The following is a 25,645-nucleotide window of genomic DNA, read 5'->3' as shown; positions in this document are numbered from 1 at the left end:
GCCAGGCCTTGTCCTCCCTCCTCCAAGGGAGACTCAGGACCCCTGCAGAGAACCAGTGCAGCCCCAGCCACAAGAACTCCAGAGTCATCCTCTGGAGCCTGGCCAGGATCCTCGGGGCCAGGCTCAGGGTGTTGAGCCGGTGCCAGAGCATGGACAGGACTAGCTGGTTCAGCACCAGCACTCTCCCTCACAGGGAGAGACACCAGAACAGTCCTGTCCATCTCCGCAGTCACACACCCACCCTGGCGTCCAAATCCTGCCAGTTCTCTGGCAGAGAAGAATGCGTGGCGGATAGATAAACGCCAAGATAGAGCAGCGGACCCATGCCCCACTGGATGGCTTGAAGCGCAGGTGGGAGGGAGCTTGCCTGCCACCCGTCCCCAACCACCAGGCCAGAGCGCTTGACCCAGCTGACCCGGGTGGAGGAGGCCACTGAGTAAACGGCCTGGCAGGCCTCCACCCGCACCAGGTCGTCCGGGTCCTGGACCACAAGGAGCACATCGTCGGCGTATGTAGATAGGACCAGCCGCAGCTCCGGTCCCGAAGCACCAACCCCATCAACCTCTGGCAGAGGAGACAGAGGAAGGGCTCAATCGCCAGAGCATACAGCTGGCCCGAAGGGGGGCACCCCTGCCATACTCCCCACCCGAAGCTGACCGGCTCAGTCAGGGTCCAGTTGAGCCTGACCAGACACTCCGCGTCAGCGTACAGCACCTGGAAAAAGCCCACGAACTGGGAACCGAAGCCAAACGCCCACAGGGTCCCCAGGAGATACCCGTGGTCCACCCTGTCAAACGCCTTCTCCTGGTCCAGGGACAGGAGGGCAAAAGACACAGCATCCCTATACCCCAGCTCCAAGAGGTCCCGGACCAAATACAAGTTATCAAATATATCACAAATGGAAGCTACAAATAAAAGGGAGGGGCAGGCAACCAAACTAAAACCCAAAGTTTGGGGCGGGGCAGGTAGCAAACACGGAAGGGCCGGGGCAGAGGAGGCAAAACTAACAAAAGCAGAACCCCTAGGGGAACAAAACAAGTAGCAGGCGGGGCTGGCTGTGGGGGGGGGCAAACTAGCACAGGGGACTGGGGGGCACAGCAGGGAGGGGACCCCACCAGCCAAATGCAGCTGGGGGGAGGGAAGGTCCAAGGTAAGGAGACACGTGCGCCCACATGTGCTTGTGTAGCTCAGTCTATTGCCGCTCACTGCTGCAAACAGTCCCAGGTGGTGAAGGGGGGGAAAACAATCAGCCACGTCGAGGGGCGAAGAGCAGGTCCGGTTGGTATGTGGGGTGACGGAGGGGGCGGCGGTAGTTGGGGGTGGTGGTAGGTTGGGAGCAGATGGGCAAGGAGGAGGGCTCCACGCCTCTTCCTCTTGCTCCCCCCAGCAGCAATAAAGTCACCCCCGCCCCCGAAGAGCAGAGATGTCAAAAGTCACTCCGTTTGTAAATGAACCCTCTCAACAATGTCCCTCTGCGGGAGTCCTCTTCTTGCTCCTCCTCACCGGCAGCAGCAGTTCCCACAGGAGCAGCAGTGAGCAGCAATCAGCCAGCCAGGCAGGAAGGACCCATAGATGGTAGCGATGGTGGGGTTCTAGTTTCTCCTTCCGGAGGCGGAGGGTGGAGGGGGCGGGCCGGCAATACCCCCCCTCACTCCGCAGCAGTGGCAGCAGCAGCCCAAGAAGGGAGAGAACTCCAGCCAGCAGGGCAGCCCGAGCAGACTGACCCTCCTTCCTGTTGCAGGGTGGTCACCCGCTCCTGCCCTGAAGGGCTTAAAACAGCCCTGGGAGAGGGCTGGGACAGGGGAAAAGCTGGGCTGATTGGCGGAGTAGGCGCAGCTGGGGCCACGACCCAAACGGACCCAGTGGGCCCTATAAAGGCCAGTGAAGCCAGGAGCTGAGAGGACTCTCCCTCTAGCTTGCTGAGGGAAAAGGACCTGACTGCCTGGAAGCTGAGAGAGTACCTGAGGTGGAGCAGGGCTGGGGGAAGGCTAGAGGAGCTGGGGAGCTCCGGCCTGGAAACTCCCCAGGCTGCAGGCCTAGAATAAGGCTAAATAGATACTGGGGTTGGAGGGGGTAGGCAAAGGCAGCAGGTCCAAACCCCTCTTGCCTGTGACGACTGGCGTTTACACTGCAGTCGGCCTCAGGGAACGGGGGCTAGTTGATGACTGGCAGTGGCAACAGACTGAGGTGAGGTGGGGATAGTGGGTGGGGATTCCCTGGGGGAGGTGAGACCCAGATCTGTGGAGGTACTGCCAGGGGGAAGCACCCTGGGTAAAAGGGGCACCGGGGTCCGGGAGGGACATGGGGGCCAGCAGCAAGCAGGACACCGGCCTGCAGAGGGCGCTCCGGAGGCTGGAACACTAATTCCCTGGACGACCAGCAGGAGGTGCCACAGGGGTGAGTCTCACACTGCTACAGCATCTAAAGAACAAGGCTAAAAAAGGTCTTGACCAGAGGCAGAATGCTCTTGGTTCATGCCAATCCATCACTGTCATAAATATAAAGGGAAGGGTAAACCCCTTTAAAATCCCTCCTGGCCAGAGGAAAAATCCTCTCACCTGTAAAGGGTTAAGAAGCTAAAGGTAACCTCGCTGGCACCTCACCAAAATGACCAATGAGGAGACAAGATACTTTCAAAAGCTGGCGGGAGGGGGAAAAAACAAAGGGTCTGTGTCTGTCTGTGTGATGCTTTTGCTGGGGACAGAACAGGAATGGAGTCTTAGAACTTAGTAAGTAATCTAGCTAGGTATGTGTTAGATTATGATTTCTTTAAATGGCTGAGAAAGGAACTGTGCTGAATAGAATGACTATTCCTGTCTGTGTGTCTTTTTTGTAACTTAAGGTTTTGCCTAGAGGGATTCTCTATGTTTTGAATCTTATTACCCTGTAAGGTATCTACCATCCTGATTTTACAGAGGTGATTCCTTTACTTCTATTAAAAGTCTTCTTGTAAGAAAACTGAATGCTTTTTCATTGTTCTCAGATCCAAGGGTTTGGGTCTGTGGTCACCTATGCAAATTGGTGAGGATTTTTACCAAACCTTCCCCAGGAAGTGGGGTGCAAGGGTTGGGAGGATTCTGGGGGGAAAGACATGTCCAAACTACGTTTCCCAGTAAACCCAGATAAAGTTTGGTGGTGGCAGTGGAAATGCAAGGGCAAAGGGTAAAATTAATTTGTACCTTGGGGAAGTTTTAACCTAAGCTGGTAAAAGTAAGCTTAGGAGGTTTTCATGGAGGTCCCCACATCTGTACCCTAGAGTTCAGAGTGGGGAAGGAACCTTGACAATCACTTAGTAGGCAGGCACGGAACATGTGGTGGGTGTAGTCAGAGTACGGCTGATCAGTCAGGCATGCTACACACTAGCTGTGAGTAGCAGAGAAGTCCTGCTGGGAACACTGCAAAGAGGAAATTACTGGCAGGAATTGAGCCTTCTGGCCACAAGGGCTCGTGCTATTGTTCCCTGGCCATGGCAGGACAGAGAAGGCCACAGCATGTGCAAGGCTGAAGCCCAAAACACTCTGGCACCACCTTAGAAACATAGCTCTCCAAAGGAAGGACATCGCCAAAAATGGTTCCTAATTGGGTTAACTCCTTTGGAACAGACCCCTCCATGAGCAGGGACACAAAAAGGAGCGAGCCAAGAACCCCTCCCAAGACTTCCATCTTCCCTGGGTTCAGACAAGGCCCATCTGCATGGTTCAAGCAGAGACTAAGTAGAGTCTATGGAATGAGAGGTGTATGGGTGAGTGTTATCAGCAAGCAGGAAACTGTTCTTTCAGTTCATCACATGGCAAGCCTAAATGTCCTGCACTTCCTGTCAAGGCCCATGTCAACAAAGGGAACCAAAAAGGAGGACAAAATGAGCCTCGAAAAGGAAGAGGTGAGCTTTAAAAAGACATTAAAATGGGCACTTGGCACATCAAAGGATAAGGCCCTTCATCAAGGAAGCAGGGACCTGCTTACCACTACTCTATAAATGGTACTTTCTCACTGTCCAGGGCAGCTACAGCAAGGACAGGCCAAAACCAAACCCTAAGAACGTGTTCCCTTTGGATTTCAGGAGGAAAGGTGGTTCTGAGTCTATCCCCACACCAAATCTGCGCCTTTGGCTTGAGTTCTAGATCCAAATAGCAGAAAGACACTCCTCTCCCAGTCCCAGGGCCTGTTCCAATCCTGGTGTCAGAGGAACAGCCCCCAATGGAGACAATGAGCTTGCATGTCCTTCCACCAGAGCGACATTTGGACCCCAGTTCAGAACAATTCATCAGATTTTGGCACCATCAATGCAAACCTTGCCCTAACTCAGCCTTGGCCTCTTATCCCAGAGTAAACCTAATTTGGATCCTAATCGAAATATTATCCCCCTTAGGCGACACAGTCACAAAGCAGGTCACACAAATGAGAAAGATTAGACCTAGTCAGTCTGAAAGTTTGATTTTCAGGCTCACACCTTCACATGAAACCTTTCAATGTCAATTGGCATTTATGCCTGCCAGTGCAGTAGTTAAACATCTAAGTACCCAGGATACGGGTGCAAAATCCATTTGCATGAACAAATCAGAATTTTAGCTTGCAGAAAAATGTGTGTCCTACACACTGAAGCATCAGGCACTTAGGGGCACAAATTCTGCTGGTAGGTTACAGTCACTTTGTAACTATAGCCATCAGAAGCATCTTATTATAGGCCGTGCTCCAACACTGAGCTAATAACACAGTGATCAGTGCAGTACAAAACCTATAGAAATTAGACAACACCATGGACTGGTAAAGGTCCAAGTGATGGCTCTTACCTTGTCATTGTTCCTCAGAATCAGCGGGACTTCATAGATCTCACAAGGGGCATAGTTCTGAAATACCACCTCTGATGGGAAGGGCTGAAACAAGCTCTGCTCCAGGTCAACTGAAGAGAACTAAAGATGTAAAGAGACACTCAGTAAGTGGACACAGAAATGCTTGGAGGAATGGGGTCATGAATGCAAATTCTGCATTGCTCTTTAACAGGATGCAATCTAGACCATCTCTATGAGCAATTATATAAGGTTTGCAGTGAACACTCCCCAAAAGAACCATGGAGTAACTGAGATCAATGAATTTACATCAGGACCCCAGTGGAGATACTGTAGGGATGATTGTTGCCCATTAACTTTATAGCCTGCACTCACCCTGAGGTAAAGACATCAGGGTCCATATCCTCAGATATTTAAATGCCTAACTGGCATAGGAGTAAGGCATGGGAATTAAGCTCCTAAATGCCTTTGAGGATCCCATGGAAGTTAGGTGCCTAAATGCCTTTGAGGATCTGGGAGGATCCTATGGGAGTAAGGTGCTTAAATACCTTTGAAGATCTGGCCCAGGAGACTAGAGAGCAGAGAGTTTTAGTGTCAGTAAGGAAGGCAACCAAGAGAAGCAATGCAGCAGCTGTTCAGAGTTCAGCAAAAGATGACAGAAGACAAGGCTATATGATTTCACATTACCTTGGTGTCCCTGGAGGATTTGAATGAGGACAGAACTTTGGTTACATAATCTTTTCTAGTGAGTTTTAAACCAGAGCGAGGAATACTCAACTTTGTCCTTTCAAACCTGTGTTATTTCACGCTGTTCCTTGAGCATGCCGAGGAATGTGCACTGACACACAGAGCAGGGGGTTGTGGGGCAAAGCAGCACATATTCAGTGGAGATTCTTAGGTTAGCCCTAAATATTTTAATTTGACTGTGCTTGCCCTTGCACCGACAGGCAGGTACCATCTCCACAGTCTAATAAGGAGGCATCCTGCGCCAAGACCCTCGAGGGACATCTGAGTCTAGACCAGTTTTCAGAGTAACAGCCGTGTTAGTCTGTATTCGCAAAAAGAAAAGGAGTACTTGTGGCACCTTAGAGACTAACCAATTTATTTGAGCATGAGCTTTCATGCATCCGATGAAGTGAGCTGTAGCTCACGAAAGCTCATGCTCAAATAAATTGGTTAGTCTCTAAGGTGCCACAAGTACTCCTTGAGTCTAGACCAGTGATTTTAAACCTTTTTTCATTTGTAGACTCCTAAAAAATTTCAAATGGAGGTTGTAATAAATATAAAGGGAAGAGTAGCCATCTTTTTGTATACAGTGCTATAAAATTCCTTCTGGAATACCCTGTAAGGTATTTACCATCCTAATTTTACAAAGGTAATTCTTTTACCTTTTCTTTAATTAAAATTCTTCTTTTAAGAACCTAATTAATTTTTCATTGTTCTTAAGATCCAAGGGTTTGGGTCTGTGTTCACCTGTACAAATTGGTAAGGATTCTTATCAAGCCCTCCCCAGGAAAGGGGGTGTAGGGTTTGGGGGGATATTTTGGGGGAAGACGTCTCCAAGTGGGCTCTTTCCCTGTTCTTTGTTTAACACGCTTGGTGGTGGCAGCATACGGTTCAAGGACAAGGCAAAGTTTGTACCCTGGGAAAGTTTTTAACCTAAGCTGGTAAGAATAAGCTTAGGGGGTCTTTCATGCAGGTCCCCACATCCGTACCCTAAAATTCAGAGTGGGGAAGAAACCTTGACATTGTCCTTTCATTGGTCATTTTGGGTCAGGTGCCAGCTAGGTTACCTTAGCTTCTTAACCCTTTACAGGTGAAAGGGTTTTGCCTCTGGCCAGAAGGGATTTTATAGCACTGTATACAAAAAGGTGGTTACCCTTCCCTTTATATTTATAACAGAGGTGTAGACCACTGTGGAAATCTCTGACATGGTCTGCAGACCCATAGACTACAGGTTGAAAACCACTGGTCCAGACTGAGAAGGCCTGCATGATGAAATCCTGGGCCCACTGAAGTCGATGGGAGTTTTGCCATTGACTGTAGTGGGGCCAGGTTTTCATCCACAGGTGGGGGAGGATTGTCAGTGTGTGCTGTCAACTATTTCTGGCCCCTGGAGTTTGGATATGTTCCAAGTTTCCTGTGCTATTTAGGATAGTTCTCAACCAATTTGTTACAGGTTTTGGCTGGGGATTTTCTGCTCTGTAGAGCACTTCAGTAATGTATCCTCTTGGAATAGGTATTAAATATTGAGCAAGAAACCAAATTTAAATGTTTATCCTGCTGAGCATGCCTCCACGCTGTCAGAGGGGCATTCCCCTATGCAACCTCCATGGTATCATGACCCTGAAGTTCACCTCCCTGTCTCACTCAGCAGCTTGGTACTAAACAACCTAGCGGAGAGACCATGAAACCTGAAGCTATATCAGTGAGGCCTCCCCTAGGCCCTGATTGGTGAAACAATGGGACCTCGGATTGGTCAGAGCTCCTATTTAAACCCAAAGGGAGGCACAGGAAATTATCTGCACAACTGGGCTCTACCTGGCTGCTGCCTGGAACGCTCGCCCAGCCCTATGTACTGTGACCTGCCTGATTCCCAGTGTCCTCATCTTGGCCTGACGCCTGGTGACACAAATAGTGCCTGGCCCCATCCGAATTAGTTCATCTGGTTCCCTGTAACCTGAATACAATCCTTCATGTCAAGGGCTGCAAACCAGGCCCCGGGGCGGGAGAGGAAGGGGATAATAGAAGCCAGCATCAGCATACATAATTCGGACTTTCGGATAAAGCTATTTAGTATGCACAGGTCTAGAATGGGGCAGCACCTCCACCCTTCTTGGGGATGAGGAAGTAAGAGGAGTAGAAGCCTTTGGTCTCTATGGCACCCTTTGCGAGAAGAGCTTCGGCCACTTGTTGGAGAAGGCATTGATTGGTAGGGTCCCCTGGAGGTGTCTGGGGGGTGAGGGAAACAAAAGAAATTCTGTGGAGTGTCCATAGTGGATTATCTCCAGGACCTCACAGTCCATGGTGATCTTGTCCCAATTGTGGGTGAATAGGGCAAGATGGCCCCCAAAGATGATGTGTGGGGCCACAGGTAGCAAGGGGAAGGGTTCGCAGCTCTCAACCGACCTATCAGAAGTATGCCTTGGGTTGCCAGTGGGTAAGAGTCGAGGAAATGGCCGTGGCTGAGGTCATGGGTCACTGATGCTGGGACTGGAGGTGCTGGCGTCGGGGTTCCTGGGGCCACTGCTAGTACAGTGGGGATAGGGTGCATACGGTCAGGGGCGGAATTTTTGGAGCTGCTGTTCGCGCCGCGGGGCTGGAGTATAGATCCCCAGGGAGCACAGCGTAGCCCTCGAGTCCTTTAGCGAGTGATGATGCTCATCAGTCTTAGCATAGAACAACTTGTCCTCATCAAAGGGGAGGTCCCTATGGTCGTTTGTACCTCTTGAGGGAAACTAGAGGACTGCACCCAGGACTTGTGGTGCATGAGGACCCCTTTGGCAAGCCAGCACAAGGATGTGTCAGCTGCATTGACCACTGCTTGGAGGCTGACTTCGTCTACAAAGGTGCCCTTCATCCACCAGCGCCTGCAATCGCTGCTGCTGGTCTTGGGGTAGCTTGTCCTTGAACTCTCCAAGCATAGGTGTTAAGGTCGTATTTCACCAGCAGAACCTGATAGTTGGCAATGTGAAACTATAACACTGCAGAGGAGTAGTGGAGGCAGTTGGGAGCAAGAGTCAGAGCTGTGTCTGGATATCGGAGAAAATGTTGGCTCTGCTTCAGAAAAGCTCTCGGAATCCAAAGATGCCTTCGGCAGCAGGGGAGCCAGCAGTGTGGATAGACCATGGTGTAGCATGGGTATCATCCTCTCCAACTGGAGCAGGACCAGCTTGTCTCCACAGTGGGAACCGGGCAGGTGAGTGATGGGCTGGAGAGCAGTGGCAAAGGTGGGTAGGGCATGGTCCAAAGCATGGGAAGTGCTGGGAAGTGCACTCACCACTGATGACGGACACTGCACCGCTGGTTCCAATGGTCCTGGGTCCAAATGGGCATGTGGCCCCCTGGTCCCCTCCATGAGGTGCTTTCTAAAGTGAAGTTGTCGCACCTCCCAGGTCCACAGTGGGAAAGCCTTACAGATAGCACAGCAAGCAGCAAAATGGGCTTCCCTGAAGCAGTACAGACAGTGCTGGTCCTTGTGCTGGAGAACTAGCAAGGGCAGATAAACAGTCATTGAACCCCAGATTACAGGACAGAGACCCCAGGGTTGGGGGTCCAGACCTGGGAAAACTATCACGCCTATTTAAAACAATCTACACTGCAAAAAACAACAAAGAGGAACTATAAACAGGAACACTAAAAGCTCTCTTAGTGTGAACAGGATCAGGGGTTCTGACCCCAGCCACGCAGCAGTAAGAGGGAACTGGAGAGGCCTTGACCCACATGGCCTATGGAAACGCATGACACATGTGCCAGTCATGTGCCAGTCAGCAGTCATGTGCCAAGACACATGTGCCAGTCAGCAGTCACTGCTATGAAAACCTGCCAGCTCTGGCGCATGGCACACATGTGCACCCACAATTGAAACACATATAGAGATCATCACTCAAAAAAGAAGAAATTAAAATCCAGACAAACTCCATTCATTTAAACTGAGATCCTCTGCATTCATACTGGTGGAAGTGAGATCAGAATCTGGCCCTTTGTCTGCAAAAGACATGGAGCCTGAATCCCCTCTGACTTACACAAGTGTAAACTAGGAGTAGTTCCATTGAAATAAGTGGTTTGAGAGGACAGTCAGGCCCACTGTGTGCAGGATTTAAACAAGTTGAATCCTATGTACTGTGTCTCTGTAAACATCACATAAAATAGAAAGAAAAAGGGAGCTGGAGGGAAGGGCAGAGAAGTGCTACCTTTTGATGGGAGGTTTCACTCATGTCTAAAAGCTCAATAATCTGAGGTGGCCGCATCTCATGAGTACTAGCCAGCTTCTGCTCCGTAGTAAGAGACATCTCCTTCAGGAAGGCAGATGGAGTCAGCTGCAATTCAAAACAACAGGAACCAGAGCTATATAAATGGTTTTTCTTGTTACAGTGCCGCTGATAAATAATTTGTGTTCTCAGCCGTTAGGGTAGTCCTGGAATGCCACTAAGTTCCCTGCTGAAATATTTAAAACTGGTAAATTAATTATACAGAGCGGAATATACATGCAGTACCCAAGAGATTCCATCCTATTTGTCTCTCTGTCAGCCATGATTTGAAATGACATCTAGCTGAGGAATTTGATTCTTTGGGCGGGGAGTTCCTTTAACTCCTGACTGAAGCAAGTGACTTAAAAGGAAAAAAGTTAGTAAAATCCCATGGCTACACTATTACACAATGCTCATGCAAAGACCCATGTAGGGACAACTTCTCTGAGGGAATTGTCAAGGCAAAGCATAAAAGAAATGGAGCGACAAGATTCAAGGAAAGAGGAATGGCCCAAGTTTAGATCATCAAATTTTAATCAGTAGTTGTCTGATCTTGCTTTGTCCTTATAGCCTTTTTGATGGCACTCTAAAGAGCTGTTTCCATGGTCTGATCTAGCATTGGGCTGAATCCTGCTTACCTTCTCAAACAGTAAACCCCATTCACTAAATGTGTGGATAAAAGGGGCGGGGTTTGACCCCTGACCCTACAAGCCCTTTATCATATTAGTCCTCACTTCACGTGACATGAAGTCAGTGGCTCAGTGGATCCCTGCATTGGAACTGAGGTTGACACAGAGTTCATGAGGGGACAAAGCTGGCATGATATCATTTCTGTGTTCACCTATTCTGGATGAGTTCAACCCCAGGCTCAGGTTACAGCAGCCTGAAGACGACCCAAACTTATGACCAGCTGCCAAAGGCACGTAGGGGCTACTGCATCAGCCAGGAATAGCTGGAGTTCAGTGGCACACAGGCCAGGCTTCCTTCTCTCCCAGATCATCCTTGACATTCCCCAAGGGCTAGTGCAGGGGTAGGTGTAGGGCCATTATGGTGTCTCAATGCCATCTGGAGAAGCCCCTACGCCAGGCAAATTCCCCAAGGCTGCTAGATCTTACAGTAGGGTGGGATGAGTTGAGCCTAACAGGAATAGTCTCATAAGATATGGCTTGCATAGCAAGTTCCTACTGCACCAACCACCAGCATCACTCCACTAGTTAAGGACCTGCTTCCAGTTTAAACTCTGAGGAGACGGCTGTTTTGCTGGGGTTCTCCTTTACTGCAAGGTCTGTGGTAAGGGATGATGAGTATCCTCCCACTCCTTTCCTCTTGCCCACCCCTTCCTCATCCATTGATCCTGGATCCCATAGGAGGGGCTTCCTGAAGTCAGAAGACAAAACAAAATGTGGGATTACCTCTTTGTGGGAAAGGGGGGCAGGGAAACTGGCACTGTGGGGTCCCTCCCCACCCCTGATGTTGATCAGATGTTCTAGCCATGTGTTAAGTACTTACAGTAACAGCCTTTTCTTCTTCTCTGACAAGTTTAGGATTACGAGGGGCCACAACTTTGCTCTGGAATCCTTCAGGCATCTTGGAGGGCCCCAAGGATTGATGAACCTTGCTGGATGGCATCCTCACATAATTTCTTAGCTCATCTGGAATAAGCAATAGTGCAATTTTTAAAAGCCAAAAAACCCCTTGGAATTAAAAATCCTCAGCAACAACAGGTACTGGGCCCAATTTTCACTGCCCTGTATCTTAGGTACCTACTGCATGGGACAGAGTGTAGAACTCCACTGACTCAGGCACTGACTGGGCATTTTACACTCACTTCGCTCAACAGCAAATGATGACACAAGGCTGCAGAAACTGAAACCTGAGATACCCTGGGAGACCCATGGGAGAGTTCTAATTTACAGGGTTTTAATTTTTAAACCTCTACTGCTAGATTATCCTCTCACACTGGAACACGACAGAATAACCCCCCTGAAGTCAATGGAGTTACACCAGCATAAAACATGTCATGCACACGGCCTCCCAAATCTCACTCCCTTCTTTACCATAAATACTGTCTGCCCAGTCACTAATGTGGGTTTGTGCATCTTTAGGGGAATCAGAATGAGGGGCTTGTGGAAGTGGAGTATTTCTATAATCCCTGGTGTATTTTCTTTGGGAGTTTTGATCGAGTAAGGACTGCAGCGCTCGGGTGGGACTGAGTGTAATCCCAAGCCATGAGCACCAATTAAGACACAAAAGGGTGGCAGCAACCTCCACAGTGAGCCTCATTATTGGCAGCCAGTGAATCTAGAGAGCCATGGATTCATTGACCAAACCCTCATCCTGCACCAGGAAACCCCTTCAATACTATCTCAGATACAGCCTCTGTGGAGCAGAGCATGCGGGAGACACAAACACACTGACGCTACTGCCAACCCTTGCCCCACGCAGGCCCAGCCATTTTGCTCGCAGGGACAGGGGATTTGGGCAGTAGCAATCCAGGGCAGATGGGATACGATGGCAGCAGATCTTCTGGATGGATATTCTTCTCCTGAATAATGACCCACTTACAAATCATGGACAGAGAGCAGTGAAACCAGAGGAAACACGCTCAGAGCCAAACTGCCCAATGGTATCAGTGAGATCCTCAGGAGGAGGGGAGAATAAGGAAAAGCTATTTGAGTTCACCTAAATAATACATTTTAAAAAAAAATACAGTGGGAGCTGGCATGCACCCAGCTCCCCCCATCAGTGAATGGGTCTGCTCTGCCACATCTGGAGGAAAACCTCACATCATTTCCTTGACACGTTAATGCCTTTTAAAACACTCATGTTCCTCTCACCTGGCTTCTGAGGAGGTAGGGCCTAGAACAAATACTCTATTTTTTACCATTTCAGGGAGTTGTTTATGGTTTTAATTGAGAGGAGGGTGAAGGGAGAGAAGGTCTGAGCTGGATGTGGAAGCACAGTCCCCTTTGACTCCTTTCAAACAAGCGTTCAATTGTTACAGAACCTTGGAACCAGTCCAATCATTTTACATTATTCTGTCCCAAACATCCAGCTGATTGAAGGAGATCCCTGATACCTTAACACTGTACAATGCTCTCCACCAGATCCAAGGAACTGCACTCAGCCTCTTGAGTCTTGGGCAGACCATTAGGTCTGGGACCTTATTACCACAGTAACATTAAGAGCACCAACCACCGGGTAAGACTCCATTCAAGCAGAGCAAACATAGTACCTACCACAACAAGATCACGATCTAAGAAGACAAGCAGCATGCAAAAGGTGGAGGGCAGGGAAACAATCAAAGAGTTTGGTAATAACAAAACCAAACACTCACTGGTCCTCTCCAGCGAGTCATTAGGCCAGTTTCTCTTCCCTTACTCATCAGTAAATGACCAGTTATGTTAGTCTCATAAATCAGGAGATTTAGTGTCAGCACCTTCTCAGATCTCCTAGAGACAAATGCTGCAGTGGCATAAATGAGGAGGTAAGTTACACACTGAGAGTCAGTGGTGTATTTTATACCAATTTGTCATTCAGCTGGTGTGTAAAACAAGAGTCACTTACATGCCATGAGGATGAAAGGGGAGTGCAGCAGGAAAAGCAACCAACAGAAGGATACAAAGATAAAGCGGCCCCTGCCATTCTTCCTTTGAGCCCAGGTCTCCGTTGTCTTGCTCCTTATGGCCCCAGTTAACTGCTATCAAGTCAGAACTTCCCGTCCACACTGGTGGGAGTGTTTTATATTCATTTGGCACAGGTGTTAAGTGACAAGGTGCAAGGCAAAGGCAAGGCAACCATAATGGCAGCTTAATGAGCTAGACGGTAGCAGCTCTGCACCAGTCCCTCCCAGCCCCCATCTGCTCGCTATGCCCCTGCTTATACATCCCAAAATGCCATTGGCCTTCTTGGCAACAAGGGCACACTGCTGACTCATATCCAGTTTCTCGTCCACTGTCACCCCTAGGTCCTTTTCCGCAGAACTGATGCCTAGTCATTCGGTCCCTAGTCTGTAGCTGTGCATTGGGTTCTTCCGTCCTAAGTGCAGGACCCTGCACTTATCCTTATTGAACCTCATCAGATTTCTTTTGGCCCAATCCTCCAATTTGTCTAGGTCCCTCTGTATCCTATCCCTGCCCTCCAGCGTATCTACCACTCCTCCCACTTTAGTATCATCCGCAAATTTGCTGAGAGTGCAATCCACACCATCCTCCAGATCATTTATGAAGATATTGAACAAAACCGGCCCCAGGACCGACCCCTGGGGCACTCCACTTGACACCGGCTGCCAACTAGACATGGAGCCATTGATCACTACCCGTTGAGCCCGACAATCTAGCCAGCTTTCTACCCACCTTATAGTGCATTCATCCAGCCCATACTTCTTTAACTTGCTGACAAGAATACTGTGGGAGACCGTGTCAAAAGCTTTGCTAAAGTCAAGAAACAATACATCCACTGCTTTCCCTTCATCCACAGAACCAGTAATCTCATCATAGAAGGCGATTAGATTAGTCAGGCATGACCTTCCCTTGGTGAATCCTTGCTGACTGTTCCTGATCACTTTCCTCTCATGTAAGTGCTTCAGGATTGATTCTTTGAGGACCTGCTCCATGATTTTTCCAGGAACTGAGGTGAGGCTGACTGGCCTGTAGTTCCCAGGATCCTCCTTCTTCCCTTTTTTAAAGATTGGCACTACATTAGCCTTTTTCCAGTCATCTGGGACTTCCCCCGTTCGCCACGAGTTTTCAAAGATAATGGCCAATGGCTCTGCAATCACAGCCGCCAATTCCTTTAGCACTCTCGGATGCAACTTGTCCGGCCCCATGGACTTGTGCACGTCCAGCTTTTCTAAATAGTCCCTAACCACCTCTTTCTCCACAGAGGGCTGGCCATCTACTCACCATGTTGTGATGCCCAGCGCAGCTGTCTGGGAGCTGACCTTGTTAGTGAAGACAGAGGCAAAAAAAGCATTGAGTACATTAGCTTTTTCCACATCCTCTGTCACTAGGTTACCTCCCTCATTCAGTAAGGGGCCCACACTTTCCTTGGCTTTCTTCTTGTTGCCAATATACCTGAAGAAACCCTTCTTGTTACTCTTGACATCTCTTGCTAGCTGCAGCTCCAGGTGCAATTTGGCCCTCCTGATTTCATTCCTACATGCCCGAGCAATATTTTTATACTCTTCCCTGGTCATATGTCCAATCTTCCACTTCTTGTAAGCTTCTTTTTTATGTTTTAGATCCGCTAGGATTTCACCGTTAAGCCAAGCTGGTTGCCTGCCATATTTACTATTCTTTTGACTCATCGGGATGCTTTGTCCCTGTAACCTCAACAGGGATTCCTTGAAATACAGCCAGCTCTCCTGGACTCCTTTCCCCTTCATGTTAGTCCCCTAGGGGATCCTACCCATCCGTTCCCTGAGGGAGTCGAAGTCTGCTTTCCTGAAGTCCAGGGTCCGTATCCTGCTGCTTACCTTTCTTCCCTGTGTCAGGATCCTGAACTCAACCAACTCATGGTCACTGCCTCCCAGATTCCCATCCACTTTTGCTTCCCCCACTAATTCTTCCCGGTTTGTGAGCAGCAGGTCAAGAAAAGCTCCCCCCCTAGTTGGCTCCTCTAGCACTTGCACGAGGAAATTGTCCCCTACGCTTTCCAAAAACTTCCTAGATTGTCTATGGTGGAGCTACCATAGTGATGGGAATGGGAGAGCTTTCGTGCTACCACAGTGTTTCCAATCAATTATATACTGGGCCACCGAGCCCTCCGCCCCCTTGGGAGGAGCTATACCTACTGCCTTGGAAGCTGCTCTAGCCACCAAGTGCTCTGCAAAGCAGCTCTGTTCCCTTTCTCCTCTCTGGAGAGTCTCAATGCCCAGCCAAGCTACCTGCATTTGGTGTTAGGGAATGGGTTTGCCTCTACTTGATTTTCCACTGATTGTTAGACACATAGGGTGAAATCCTAGCTTCACACTGAAAGCTCCCATTGACTTCAATTGATTTCAACTGCAGGGTTAGACTTGGCTTTCAGTTTTGCCCGTATAGACCCAGTATAAAGCAGCCCACTAGTCCTCTTTCTTTCCTGTTAGTGGTTGCTCCTGGAGTTACAATAGATTCACACTGGTGTATTCAGAATCAGGCTGGCCCATACTGAAATGCAGAGCTCCAGATACAGGGTATACACAGACACAAGTGCACTTAGCCCTGGTCTACAATAGGAGTTTAGGTCGAATTTAGCAACGTTAAATCGATGTAAACCTGCACCCGTCCACACGATGAAGCCCTTTTTTTCAACTTAAAGGGCTCTTAAAATCGATTTCCTTAATCCACCTCTGACAAGTGGATTAGCGCTTAAATTGGCCTTGCTGGGTCTAATTTGGGGTACTGTGGACGCAATTAGACGGTATTGGCCTCCGGGAGCTATCCCAGAGTGCTCTGAACAGCACGCTCTGGACAGCACTCTCAACTTAGATGCACTGACCAGGTAGACAGGAAAAGGCCCGCGAACTTTTGAATTTCGATTTCCTGTTTGCATGGTCACCCGCAGCTTGCCATGCTGGCCAGAGTTCATCAGCAGAGGTGACCATGCAGAGCTCATCAGTATGGATGATGCTCATGGATGATGATGGATGATCATCATCCATGATGGAGTCCCAGAATCGCAAAAGAGCTCCAGCATGGACCGAACGGGAGGTACGGGATCTGATCGCTGTATGGGGAGAGGAATCCGTGCTATCAGAACTCCGTTCCAGTTTTCGAAATGCCAAAACATTTGTCAAAATCTCCCAGGGCATGAAGGACAGAGGCCATAACAGGGACCCGAAGCAATGCCGCGTGAAACTTAAGGAGCTGAGACAAGCCTACCAGAAAACCAGAGAGGCAAACGGCTGCTCCGGGTCAGAGCCCGAAACATGCCGCTTCTATGATGAGCTGCATTCCATTTTAGGGGTTCAGCCACCATGACCCCAGCTGTGTTGTTTGACTCCTTCAATGGAGATGGAGGCAACACAGAAGCAGGTTTTGGGGACGAGGAAGATGATGGTGATGAAGTTGTAGATAGCTCACAGCAAGCAAGCGGAGAAACCGGTTTTCCCAACAGCCAGGAACTGTTTCTCATCCTGGACCTGGAGGCAGTCCCCCCCCCAGACCCACCCAAGGCTGCCTCCCAGACCTCCCAGGCAGAGAAGGGACCTCTGGTGAGTGTACCTTTTAAAATACTATACATGGTTTAAAAGCAAGCATGTTTAATGATTAATTTGCCCTGGGATTTGCAGCTCTCCTGGATGTACTCCCAAAGCCTTTGCAAAAGGTTTCTGGGGAGGGCAGCCTTATTCCACCCACCATGGTAGCACACTTTACCACACCAAGCCAGTAGCACGTACTCGGGAATCATTGTAGAAAAAAGCATTGCAGTGTATGTTTGCTGGCATTCAAACAACATCCGTTCTTTATCTCTCTGTGTTATCCTCAGGAGAGTGATATCATTCATGGTCACCTGGTTGAAATAGGGTGCTTTTCTTAAGGGGACATGCAAAGGTGCCCGTTCCTGCTGGGCTGTTTGCCTGTGGCTGAACAGAAATGTTCCCCGCTGCTAGTCGGGGGGGGGGGGGGGGTGAGGGGCTAGCCACTTGGTGGGGGGAGGCAAAATGCGACCTTGAAAGGAAAGCACATGTGCTGTGTATGTAATGTTAACAGCAAGGTTTACCGTGAAAGAGTGTAGCCATTGTTCTAGAAAATGTGTCTTTTTAAATACCACTGCCTCTTTTTTTTTCTCCACCAGCTGCATGTGTTTCAATGATCACAGGATCTTCTCCTTCCCAGAGGCTAGTGAAGATTAGAAGGCGAAAAAAACGCACTCGTGATGAAATGTCCTCTGAGCTCATGGTGTCCTCCCACACTGACATAGCACAGACAACTGCATGGAGGCAGACAATGTCAGAGTGCAGGAAAGCACAATATGACAGGGAGGAGAGGTGGCGGGCTGAAGAGAGTAAGTGGCGGTCTGAAGAGAGGGCTGAAGCTCAAATGTGGTGGCAGCATGATGAAAGGAGGCAGGATTCAATGCTGAGGCTGCTGGGGGATCAAACCAATATGCTCCAGCATATGGTTGAGCTGCAGGAAAGGCAGCAGGAGCACAGATCACCGCTACAGCCCCTGTGTAACCAACCACCCTCCTCCCCAAGTTCCATAGCCTCCTCACCCAGACGCCCAAGAACATGGTGGGGGGGCCTCTGGCCACTCGGCCACTCCACCCCAGAGGATTGCCCAAGCAACAGAAGGCTGGCATTCAATGAGTTTTAAACTTTTAAAGTGCTGTATGGCCTTGTCCTTCCCTCCTCCACCACCCCTCCTGGTGCTTCTCTCCTCCACCACCCCTCCCGGGCTACCTTGGTAGTTATCCCCCTATCTGTGTGATGAATGAATAAAGAATGCATGAATGTGAAGCACCAATGACTTTATTCCCTCTGACAGCGGTGATCAAAGGGAGGAGGGGAGGGTGGTTGGCTTACAGGGAAGCAGAGTGAACCAAGGGGCGGTGGGTTTCATCATGGAGAAACAAACAGAACTTTCACACCGTAGCCTGGCCAGTCATGAAACTGGTTTTCAAAGCTTCTCTGATGAGCACCGCGCCCTCCTGTGCTCTTCTAACCACCCTGGTGTCTGGCTGTGTGAAACCAGCAGCCAGGCGATTTGCCTCAACCTCCCACCCCTTCCAAAAGCATCTCCCCCTTACTCTCACAGATATTATGGAGCACACAGCAAGCAATAATAACAGTGGGAATATTGGTTTTGCTGAGGTCTAAGCGAGTCAGTAAACTGCGCCAGCGCGCTCTTAAACGTCCAAATGCACATTCTACCACCATTCTGCATTTGCTCAGCCTGTAGTTGAACAGCTCCTGACTACTGTCCAGGCTGCCTGTGTACGGCTTCATGAGCCATGGCATTAAGGGGTAGGCTGGGTCTCCAAGGATACATATAGGCATTTCAACGTCCCCAACAGTTATTTTCTGGTCTGGGAATAAAGTCCCTTCCTGCAGCTTTTGAAACAGACGAGAGTTCCTGAAGATGCGAGCGTCATGTACCTTTCCTGGCCATCCCACGTTGATGTTGGTGAAACGTCCCTTGTGATCCACCAGAGCTTGCAGCACTATCGAAAAGTGCCCCTTGTGGTTTATGTACTCGGCGGCTTGGTGCTCCGGTGCCAAGACAGGGATATGGGTTCCGTCTATGGCCCCACCACAGTTAGGGAATCCCATTGCAGCAAAGCCATCCACTATGACCTGAACATTTCCCAGGGTCACTACCCTTGATATCAGCAGATCTTTGATTGCGTGGGCTACTTGCATCACAGCAGCCCCCACAGTAGATTTGCCCACTCCAAATTGATTCCCGACTGACCGGTAGCTGTCTGGCATTGCAAGCTTCCACAGGGCTATCGCCACTCGCTTCTCAGCTGTGAGGGCTGCTCTCATCTTGGTATTCTTGCATCTCAGGGCAGGGGAAAGCAAGTCACAAAGTTCCATAAAAGTGCCCTTACGCATGCGAAAGTTTCGCAACCCCTGGGAATCATCCCAGACCTGCAACACTATGCGGTCCCACCACTCTGTGCTTGTTTCCCGACCCCTGAATCGGCGTTCCACAGCATGAACCTGCCCCATTAGCACCATGATGCCCACATTGCCAGGGCCCCTGCTTTGAGAGAAGTCTGTGTCCATGCCCTCATCACTGAGTTAACCACGCTGACGTCGCCTACTCACCCGTATCGCTTTGCCAGGTTCCTGTGCTGCATATACCGCTGGATAATGCGCGTGGTGTTTAATGTGCTCCTAATTGCCAAAGTGATTTGAGCGGGCTCCATGCTTGCCGTGGTATGGCGTCTGCACAGAAAAAAGGCACGGAACGATTGTCTGCCGTTGCCCTGATGGAGGGAGGTGCAACTGACGACATGACTTACAGGGTTGGCTTACAGGGAATTAAAATCAACAAAGGGGGTGGCTTTGCAAGAAACTGAATGGCCTCCTCAAGGATAGAACTCACAAACCTCAAGGATAGAACTCAAAACTGGGTTTGACAGGCCATTGATTTCACAGAGGGAAGGAGGAGAAAATGAATACAAAACAAATCTGGTCTATTTCTTGTTTTGAGCCACTTCATCTATATTTATACATCTTGCTGCCAGCAGACTGTGCAGTACGACCGCTAGCCGTCATCATCTCCTGGGTGCTCGGCAGAAGATGGTGCAGTATGACGACTAGCCATCATCTTCTGCTGGCTGGAGGTTAAAAGACAGTGCACTGCCAGTAGGACTGAATCGCCACGAGACAAAACTTAAAAGGGAAATGACCTGGATGAGTCACTCCCATGTTTGCCCAGGCGCCCGATTAAAAGAGCACCCAGGACTATGTCGATGATGGCTACCAGTCATACTGCACTGTCTGCTGCCAAAAGGCAATTAACTGCTGCTGTGTAGCAATGCAGTATCACGTCTGCCAGCACCCAGGAGACATACGGTGACGGTTAGCGGAGCGGGCTCCATGCTTGCCGTGGTATGGCGTCTGCACAGGTAACTCAAGAAAAAAGGTGCAAAATGATTGTCTGCCCTTGCTTTCACGGAGGGAGGGAGGGAACGGGGGCCTGACGATATGTACCCAGAACCACCCGTGACAATGCTTTAGCCCCATCAGGCACTGGGATTTCTACCCAGAATTCAGATGGGCGGCGGAGACTGCGGGAACTGTGGGATAGCCACCCACAGTGCAACGCTCCGGAAGTCGACGGTCACCTCGGTACACACACACACTCCGCTGACTACATGCACTTAGAGCACTTGTGTGGGGACACACACAATCAACTGTATAAAACCGCTTTCTACAAAACCGACTTCTATAAATTCGACCTAATTTCGTAGTGCAGACATACCCTTAATCCTGCCTTGGCACACGGGGTGGACTAGATGGCTTCTTGAGCTCCCCTCCAGCCCTACGCTTCTATGATTCTAAACTGTGTGCACTGCACACAGGAGCACTGGGCCAAATTCATCCCTGGTGTAACACCACTAATTAAATGGAGTTACACCAGGGTTGAATCAGGGTCCTGCACTTAGGACGGAAGAACCCAATGCACAGCTACAGACTAGGGACCGAATGGCTAGGCAGCAGTTCTGCAGAAAAGGACCTAGGGGTGACAGTGGACGAGAAGCTGGATATGAGTCAGCAGTGTGCCCTTGTTGCCAAGAAGGCCAATGGCATTTTGGGATGTATAAGTAGGGGCATAGCGAGCAGATCGAGGGACGTGATCGTTCCCCTCTATTCGACATTGGTGAGGCCTCATCTGGAGTACTGTGTCCAGTTTTGGGCCCCACACTTCAAGAAGGATGTGGATAAATTGGAGAGAGTCCAGCGAAGGGCAACAAAAATGATTAGGGGACTGGAACACATGACTTATGAGGAGAGGCTGAGGGAGCTGGGATTGTTTAGCCTGCAGAAGAGAAGAATGAGGGGGGATTTGATAGCTGCTTTCAACTACCTGAAAGGTGGTTCCAAAGAGGATGGCTCTAGACTGTTCTCAATGGTAGCAGATGACAGAACGAGGAGTAATGGTCTCAAGTTGCAGTGGGGGAGGTTTAGATTGGATATTAGGAAAAACTTTTTCACTAAGAGGGTGGTGAAACACTGGAATGCGTTACCTAGGGAGGTGGTAGAATCTCCTTCCTTAGAGGTTTTTAAGGTCAGGCTTGACAAAGCCCTGGCTGGGATGATTTAACTGGGAATTGGTCCTGCTTTGAGCAGGGGGTTGGACTAGATGACCTTCTGGGGTCCCTTCCAACCCTGATATTCTATGATTCTATGAATCTGAGCCCGTTTCCAGTCACTGCAGCTTTAAACTCCACCACTCTGAATCCCACTCGCGGAAGCCTTTCCTCTATTCCCCTTCTCTCCATGTGTTTTTGCATTCTGAGCTCACCAAAGTGTGGAACACAGTCCCACATGACATTCTGATCAGGAAGCTGGAGAAATACAGGTTTGGCAGACCTACCATTCAGTGGATACTGTGACAGGGTCAGGCCAGATGGCTACAAGAGGGTAGTCCTACTGGGATCCGGGAAGCGCTAAAGGATCCCCCCCACCAGCCTAAGAGGGGAATCCACAGGACCTGGACACCAAATAAATGTGGGGGACAACAAATGAAATAACAGGGACAGGAGTGTGGTCAAAGGGTCAAACGAAGGGAACCGGATGGGGACACCGAGCAGAGAACCCCAGACAGCACCCACTGCTCCTCAAAGGCGTCAAGGGACTCAGTGGATGCTGCCCAGGGGAACTCTACCCAGATACATGAACGGATGGAGGATAGTAAATAGGCCCCACAGTCACAGGAGACTCCATCAGCCAACCTCCTCACCCTGGTTTTATAGATGGCCATTTTAGCCAGGACCAGGAGGGGGTTGACCAGGACATCCCGTGACTTTGTGGAGCCATGGGTAGGGAGTGCACAGACAAGGAGGTGAGGGGAAAAGTGCAACCAAAAACGTAACAAAATATTGGTGAGGAGCCGGAATAGGGGCTGCAGCCTGGCACACTCCAGATATATATGTGCCAGGGTTTCCCTCACGCTGCAAAAGGGGCAGGTGTCTGGGATAGGGGTAAACCGTGCCAAGAACACGCCCGTGCTCACGGCTCCATGAAGGAGCCGCCAACTGATATCCCCGGCGGGCCTCGGAACCAAGGTGGAATATAGGCTGGCCCACCAGAGCTCCTCACCCTCCAGAAGTAGCAGGAGGTCCCACCATTTTGTATCAGGGCGGGATGTGAGGGTGACGGCGTGAAGGGTGTGGAGCACGAACATGTATAGATGTTTCCTTGGTGCGGTCTGGAAACAGACCTGCTGCAGCTCGTGCATCCGGGTCATGGTGAAGGTGTGGGGGGGTCGGTTGGGTCCATGGGGCAGGGGCCCAGTGAAAAGCTCCAGTGGGCCTGGGGTGGGCGGAGCATGCCCTCGTGCAGGACCCGGTTGAGGTAAACCCAAGCAGCAGGCGGCAAAGCGGCCCTCACCTCCTGAAGTACGCGCCAGGGAGTACAAGGTCTGGAGAGCCTCATGCGCTGAGCGAGCGTCAGGGGATCCAGCCAGTCTCCCCAGTCGTAGTCCAGGAGGTCTCCGACTCTTGTGACTTCTGCCAGGACTTCTGGCACACCGAGGGGGACTCCGCCACCTGCACTCAGAGCTGGGGGTTGTGTAGCAGGGGCTCCGTGAGGAGATCTGCCCCCATGGTGGCTGCCCTGGACCTGGTCGTTGAAAGCAGTTTCCAGGTCCGTAGGAGGTCCTGGTAGAAGACCGGCAGCCCAGAGAAGCCTCACAGAAGACCTCTCGGATGGAGACAAAGGAGCTGCCGGTCGTATCAGAGCCCTCAGAAGTGGCACAGGAAGGTATGCACCAATATGCTCTACGCCGGACTACCTGCACCATAAAGGAGCCTCTGCAGGGCCTGGAGGCGGAAGACATGGACCTGAGTGTGTACATACTTCAGGCCATGCCCTCCCTCCTCCACGGCTAGATGGAGAACCCCTGCAGAGACCCAGTGCAGTCCTGACCAGAAGAACTCCAGAATCGATGTCCAGATGTTGGCCAGGAAACCCAGGGCCGGGACCAGGGTGTTGAGCCGGTACCAGAGCATGGACAGGACTAGTTGATTAAGCACCACTGCTCTCCCTCAAAGGGAGAGGCACTGGAGTAGTCCTGTCCATTTCTGGAGCCTCTCTATCACCCTGACCTCTAAATCATGCCAGTTATCCGGCAGAGAGGGATACGTGGCAGAAAGATAAATGCCGAGATAAAGCAGCGGACCCGCGCTCCACCGGATGGCCTGAAGCGCGGATGTGGGGGAGCTCACCTGTCAGCCATCCCTGACCACCAGGCCAGAGCTCTTGACCCAGTTGATCCGGGCGGAGGAGGCTGCTGAATAGATGGCCTGACAAGCCTCCACCCGCGCCAAGTCTCCCAGGTCCTGGACCACGAGGAGGACATCATCGGCATCCGCCAACAGGACCAGCCGCAGCTCCGGCAGCACCAACCCCGTCAACCTCCTACAGAGGAGACAGAGGAAGGGCTCGATCACCAGAGCATACAGCTGGCCTGAGAGGGGGCACCTCTGCCATACTCCTCGCCCGAAGCTGACTGGTTCGGTCAGGGTTCAGTTGAGCCTGACCAGACACTCTGTGGAGGTGTACAGCGCCTGGAGAAAACCCACAAACTGGGGTCCGAAGCCAAACATTCGCAGAGTGCTCAGTAGATACCCGTGGTCCACCCTGTAGAATGCCTTCTCCTGATCCAAGGACAGGAGGGCGAACGACAGACCATCCCTACACCCAAGTTCCAAGAGGCCCCGGACCAGGTACAGGTTGTATCATAGAATCTCAGGGTTGGAAGGGACCTCAGGAGGTCATCTAGTCCAACCCCCTGCTCAAAGCAGGACAAATCCCCAATTTTTGCCCCAGATCCCTAAATGGCCCCCTCAAGGATTGAACTCACAACCCTGGGTTTAGCAGGCCAATGCTCAAACCACTGAGCTATCCATCCCCCAAAGGGTCAAGGGTGGTGCGGCCTGGGATGGTGTAGGTCTGGTCTGGGTGGACCACGTCCGCCAGCACGGACCCTAGCCTCAGCGAGATGGCTTTTGCCACCACTTTTTAGTCCGTGCTGAGGAGCGAGACAGGATGCCAATTTCGTAAATCGCGGAGGTCCCCCTTCTTCGGCAATAAGGTGAGCATGGCTTGCCCGCACGAAAGAGGCAGGACCCCGCTCTGCAAAGACTCGGCCCAGACGGTGACTAGGTCTGGGCCGAGGACGTCCCAGAACACGTGGTAGAACTCCACGGTCAGCCCATCCATACCCAGAGATTTATTGGTGGGCATGCGGCGGAGGGCTTCCAAGAACTCATCCATAGTGAGAGGCAGCTCTAGACGGTCTCGGTCGCCCGTGCTGCCCATAGGGAGCTCCTCCCAGAGCACTCTGCAAGAATTAGGATCTGTCAAATCCAGGGAGAAAAGGCTAGCGTAGAAGACCCTGGCCCTCCTGCACATCTCCACCAGATCCGTGAGGGGGGGTGCCGTCCTCTTCTAGAAGGCAGATGACATGCTTCTTGGCCCACCTCCTTTTCTCCCGGGCGTAGAAGAAGCGGGAGCCGCAATCTATCTCCCGAAGGAGAAGAATGTGGGATAGAACAAAGGTGCCCTGGGCCTGATGATCTTCGAGGGCCCGGAGCTTCTCCTACTTCTCCAGGCACGCTCCACAGAGGGGCGGATCCTCAGAGCTGGCGGCCAGACGCCTCTTCAGCTCTAAGACCTCCCGTTCCAACTGCTCTATCGCCGCATCCAGCGCCCCGGGTGTAGTCATGGCAGAAGAGCTGGGCGTGCACCTTCCCCAGGTCCCATCACTGCCGCGCCGTGGGAAAGGCATGCCGCTGCCTTCGCCAGGCCAGCCAGAACTCCCGGAAGGATGTCACAAAGCCCACATCCTCCAACAAGCTGTTGTTGAAATGCCAATAGGTCGGCCCCGGCCTCTCCACATAGAGAGAGGCCGTCACAGTGGATAGATGATGATCAGAAAAAGGGGCCAGCTGGGATGCTGGAGGAGTGGGCCCGTGAAAGGTGGAAACGTGATAGATGCGGTCCAACTGGGAGTGGCGCGACTGATGGGCTTCCACCCGGACAAAGGTGAACGTCGAAATGTCATCCGGGTGGTGGTCGTACCAGATGTCCACCAGGGAGTGGTGTTCCACTATCTCCCGGAGGATGTCCACGGTGGCCGGGCACTGTACGGTCCCCGAGCGGTCCCACTCCTCGAGGGTGGTATTAAAGTCCCCGCCCAGGACCAGGCACTGGTGAGGATCCAA

General features: G+C 50.9%; 1 protein-coding gene across 1 annotated transcript in view; it reads right to left on the bottom strand.

Moving 5' to 3' along the window:
- Positions 1 to 25,645, bottom strand: part of HYDIN (HYDIN axonemal central pair apparatus protein) — a 454,160-nt gene that overhangs the window by 396,395 nt on the left and 32,120 nt on the right. The window contains exons 2-4 of the mRNA XM_084644216.1: positions 11,267 to 11,409; positions 9,701 to 9,826; positions 4,791 to 4,910 (exon numbers count right to left, since the gene is read on the bottom strand). Coding sequence (XP_084500342.1) covers positions 4,791 to 4,910; positions 9,701 to 9,826; positions 11,267 to 11,386 — 366 coding nt within the window. The 5' untranslated portion in view covers positions 11,387 to 11,409. The remainder of the gene's footprint in view (positions 1 to 4,790; positions 4,911 to 9,700; positions 9,827 to 11,266; positions 11,410 to 25,645) is intronic.

Source organism: Lepidochelys olivacea, assembly GCF_965140295.1.
Source record: "Lepidochelys olivacea isolate rLepOli2 genome assembly, chromosome: 12".
Lineage (NCBI taxonomy): Eukaryota > Metazoa > Chordata > Testudines > Cheloniidae > Lepidochelys > Lepidochelys olivacea.
Note: the sequence above shows the minus strand (reverse complement) of the source record. Positions and strands in the feature narration are given on the sequence as shown.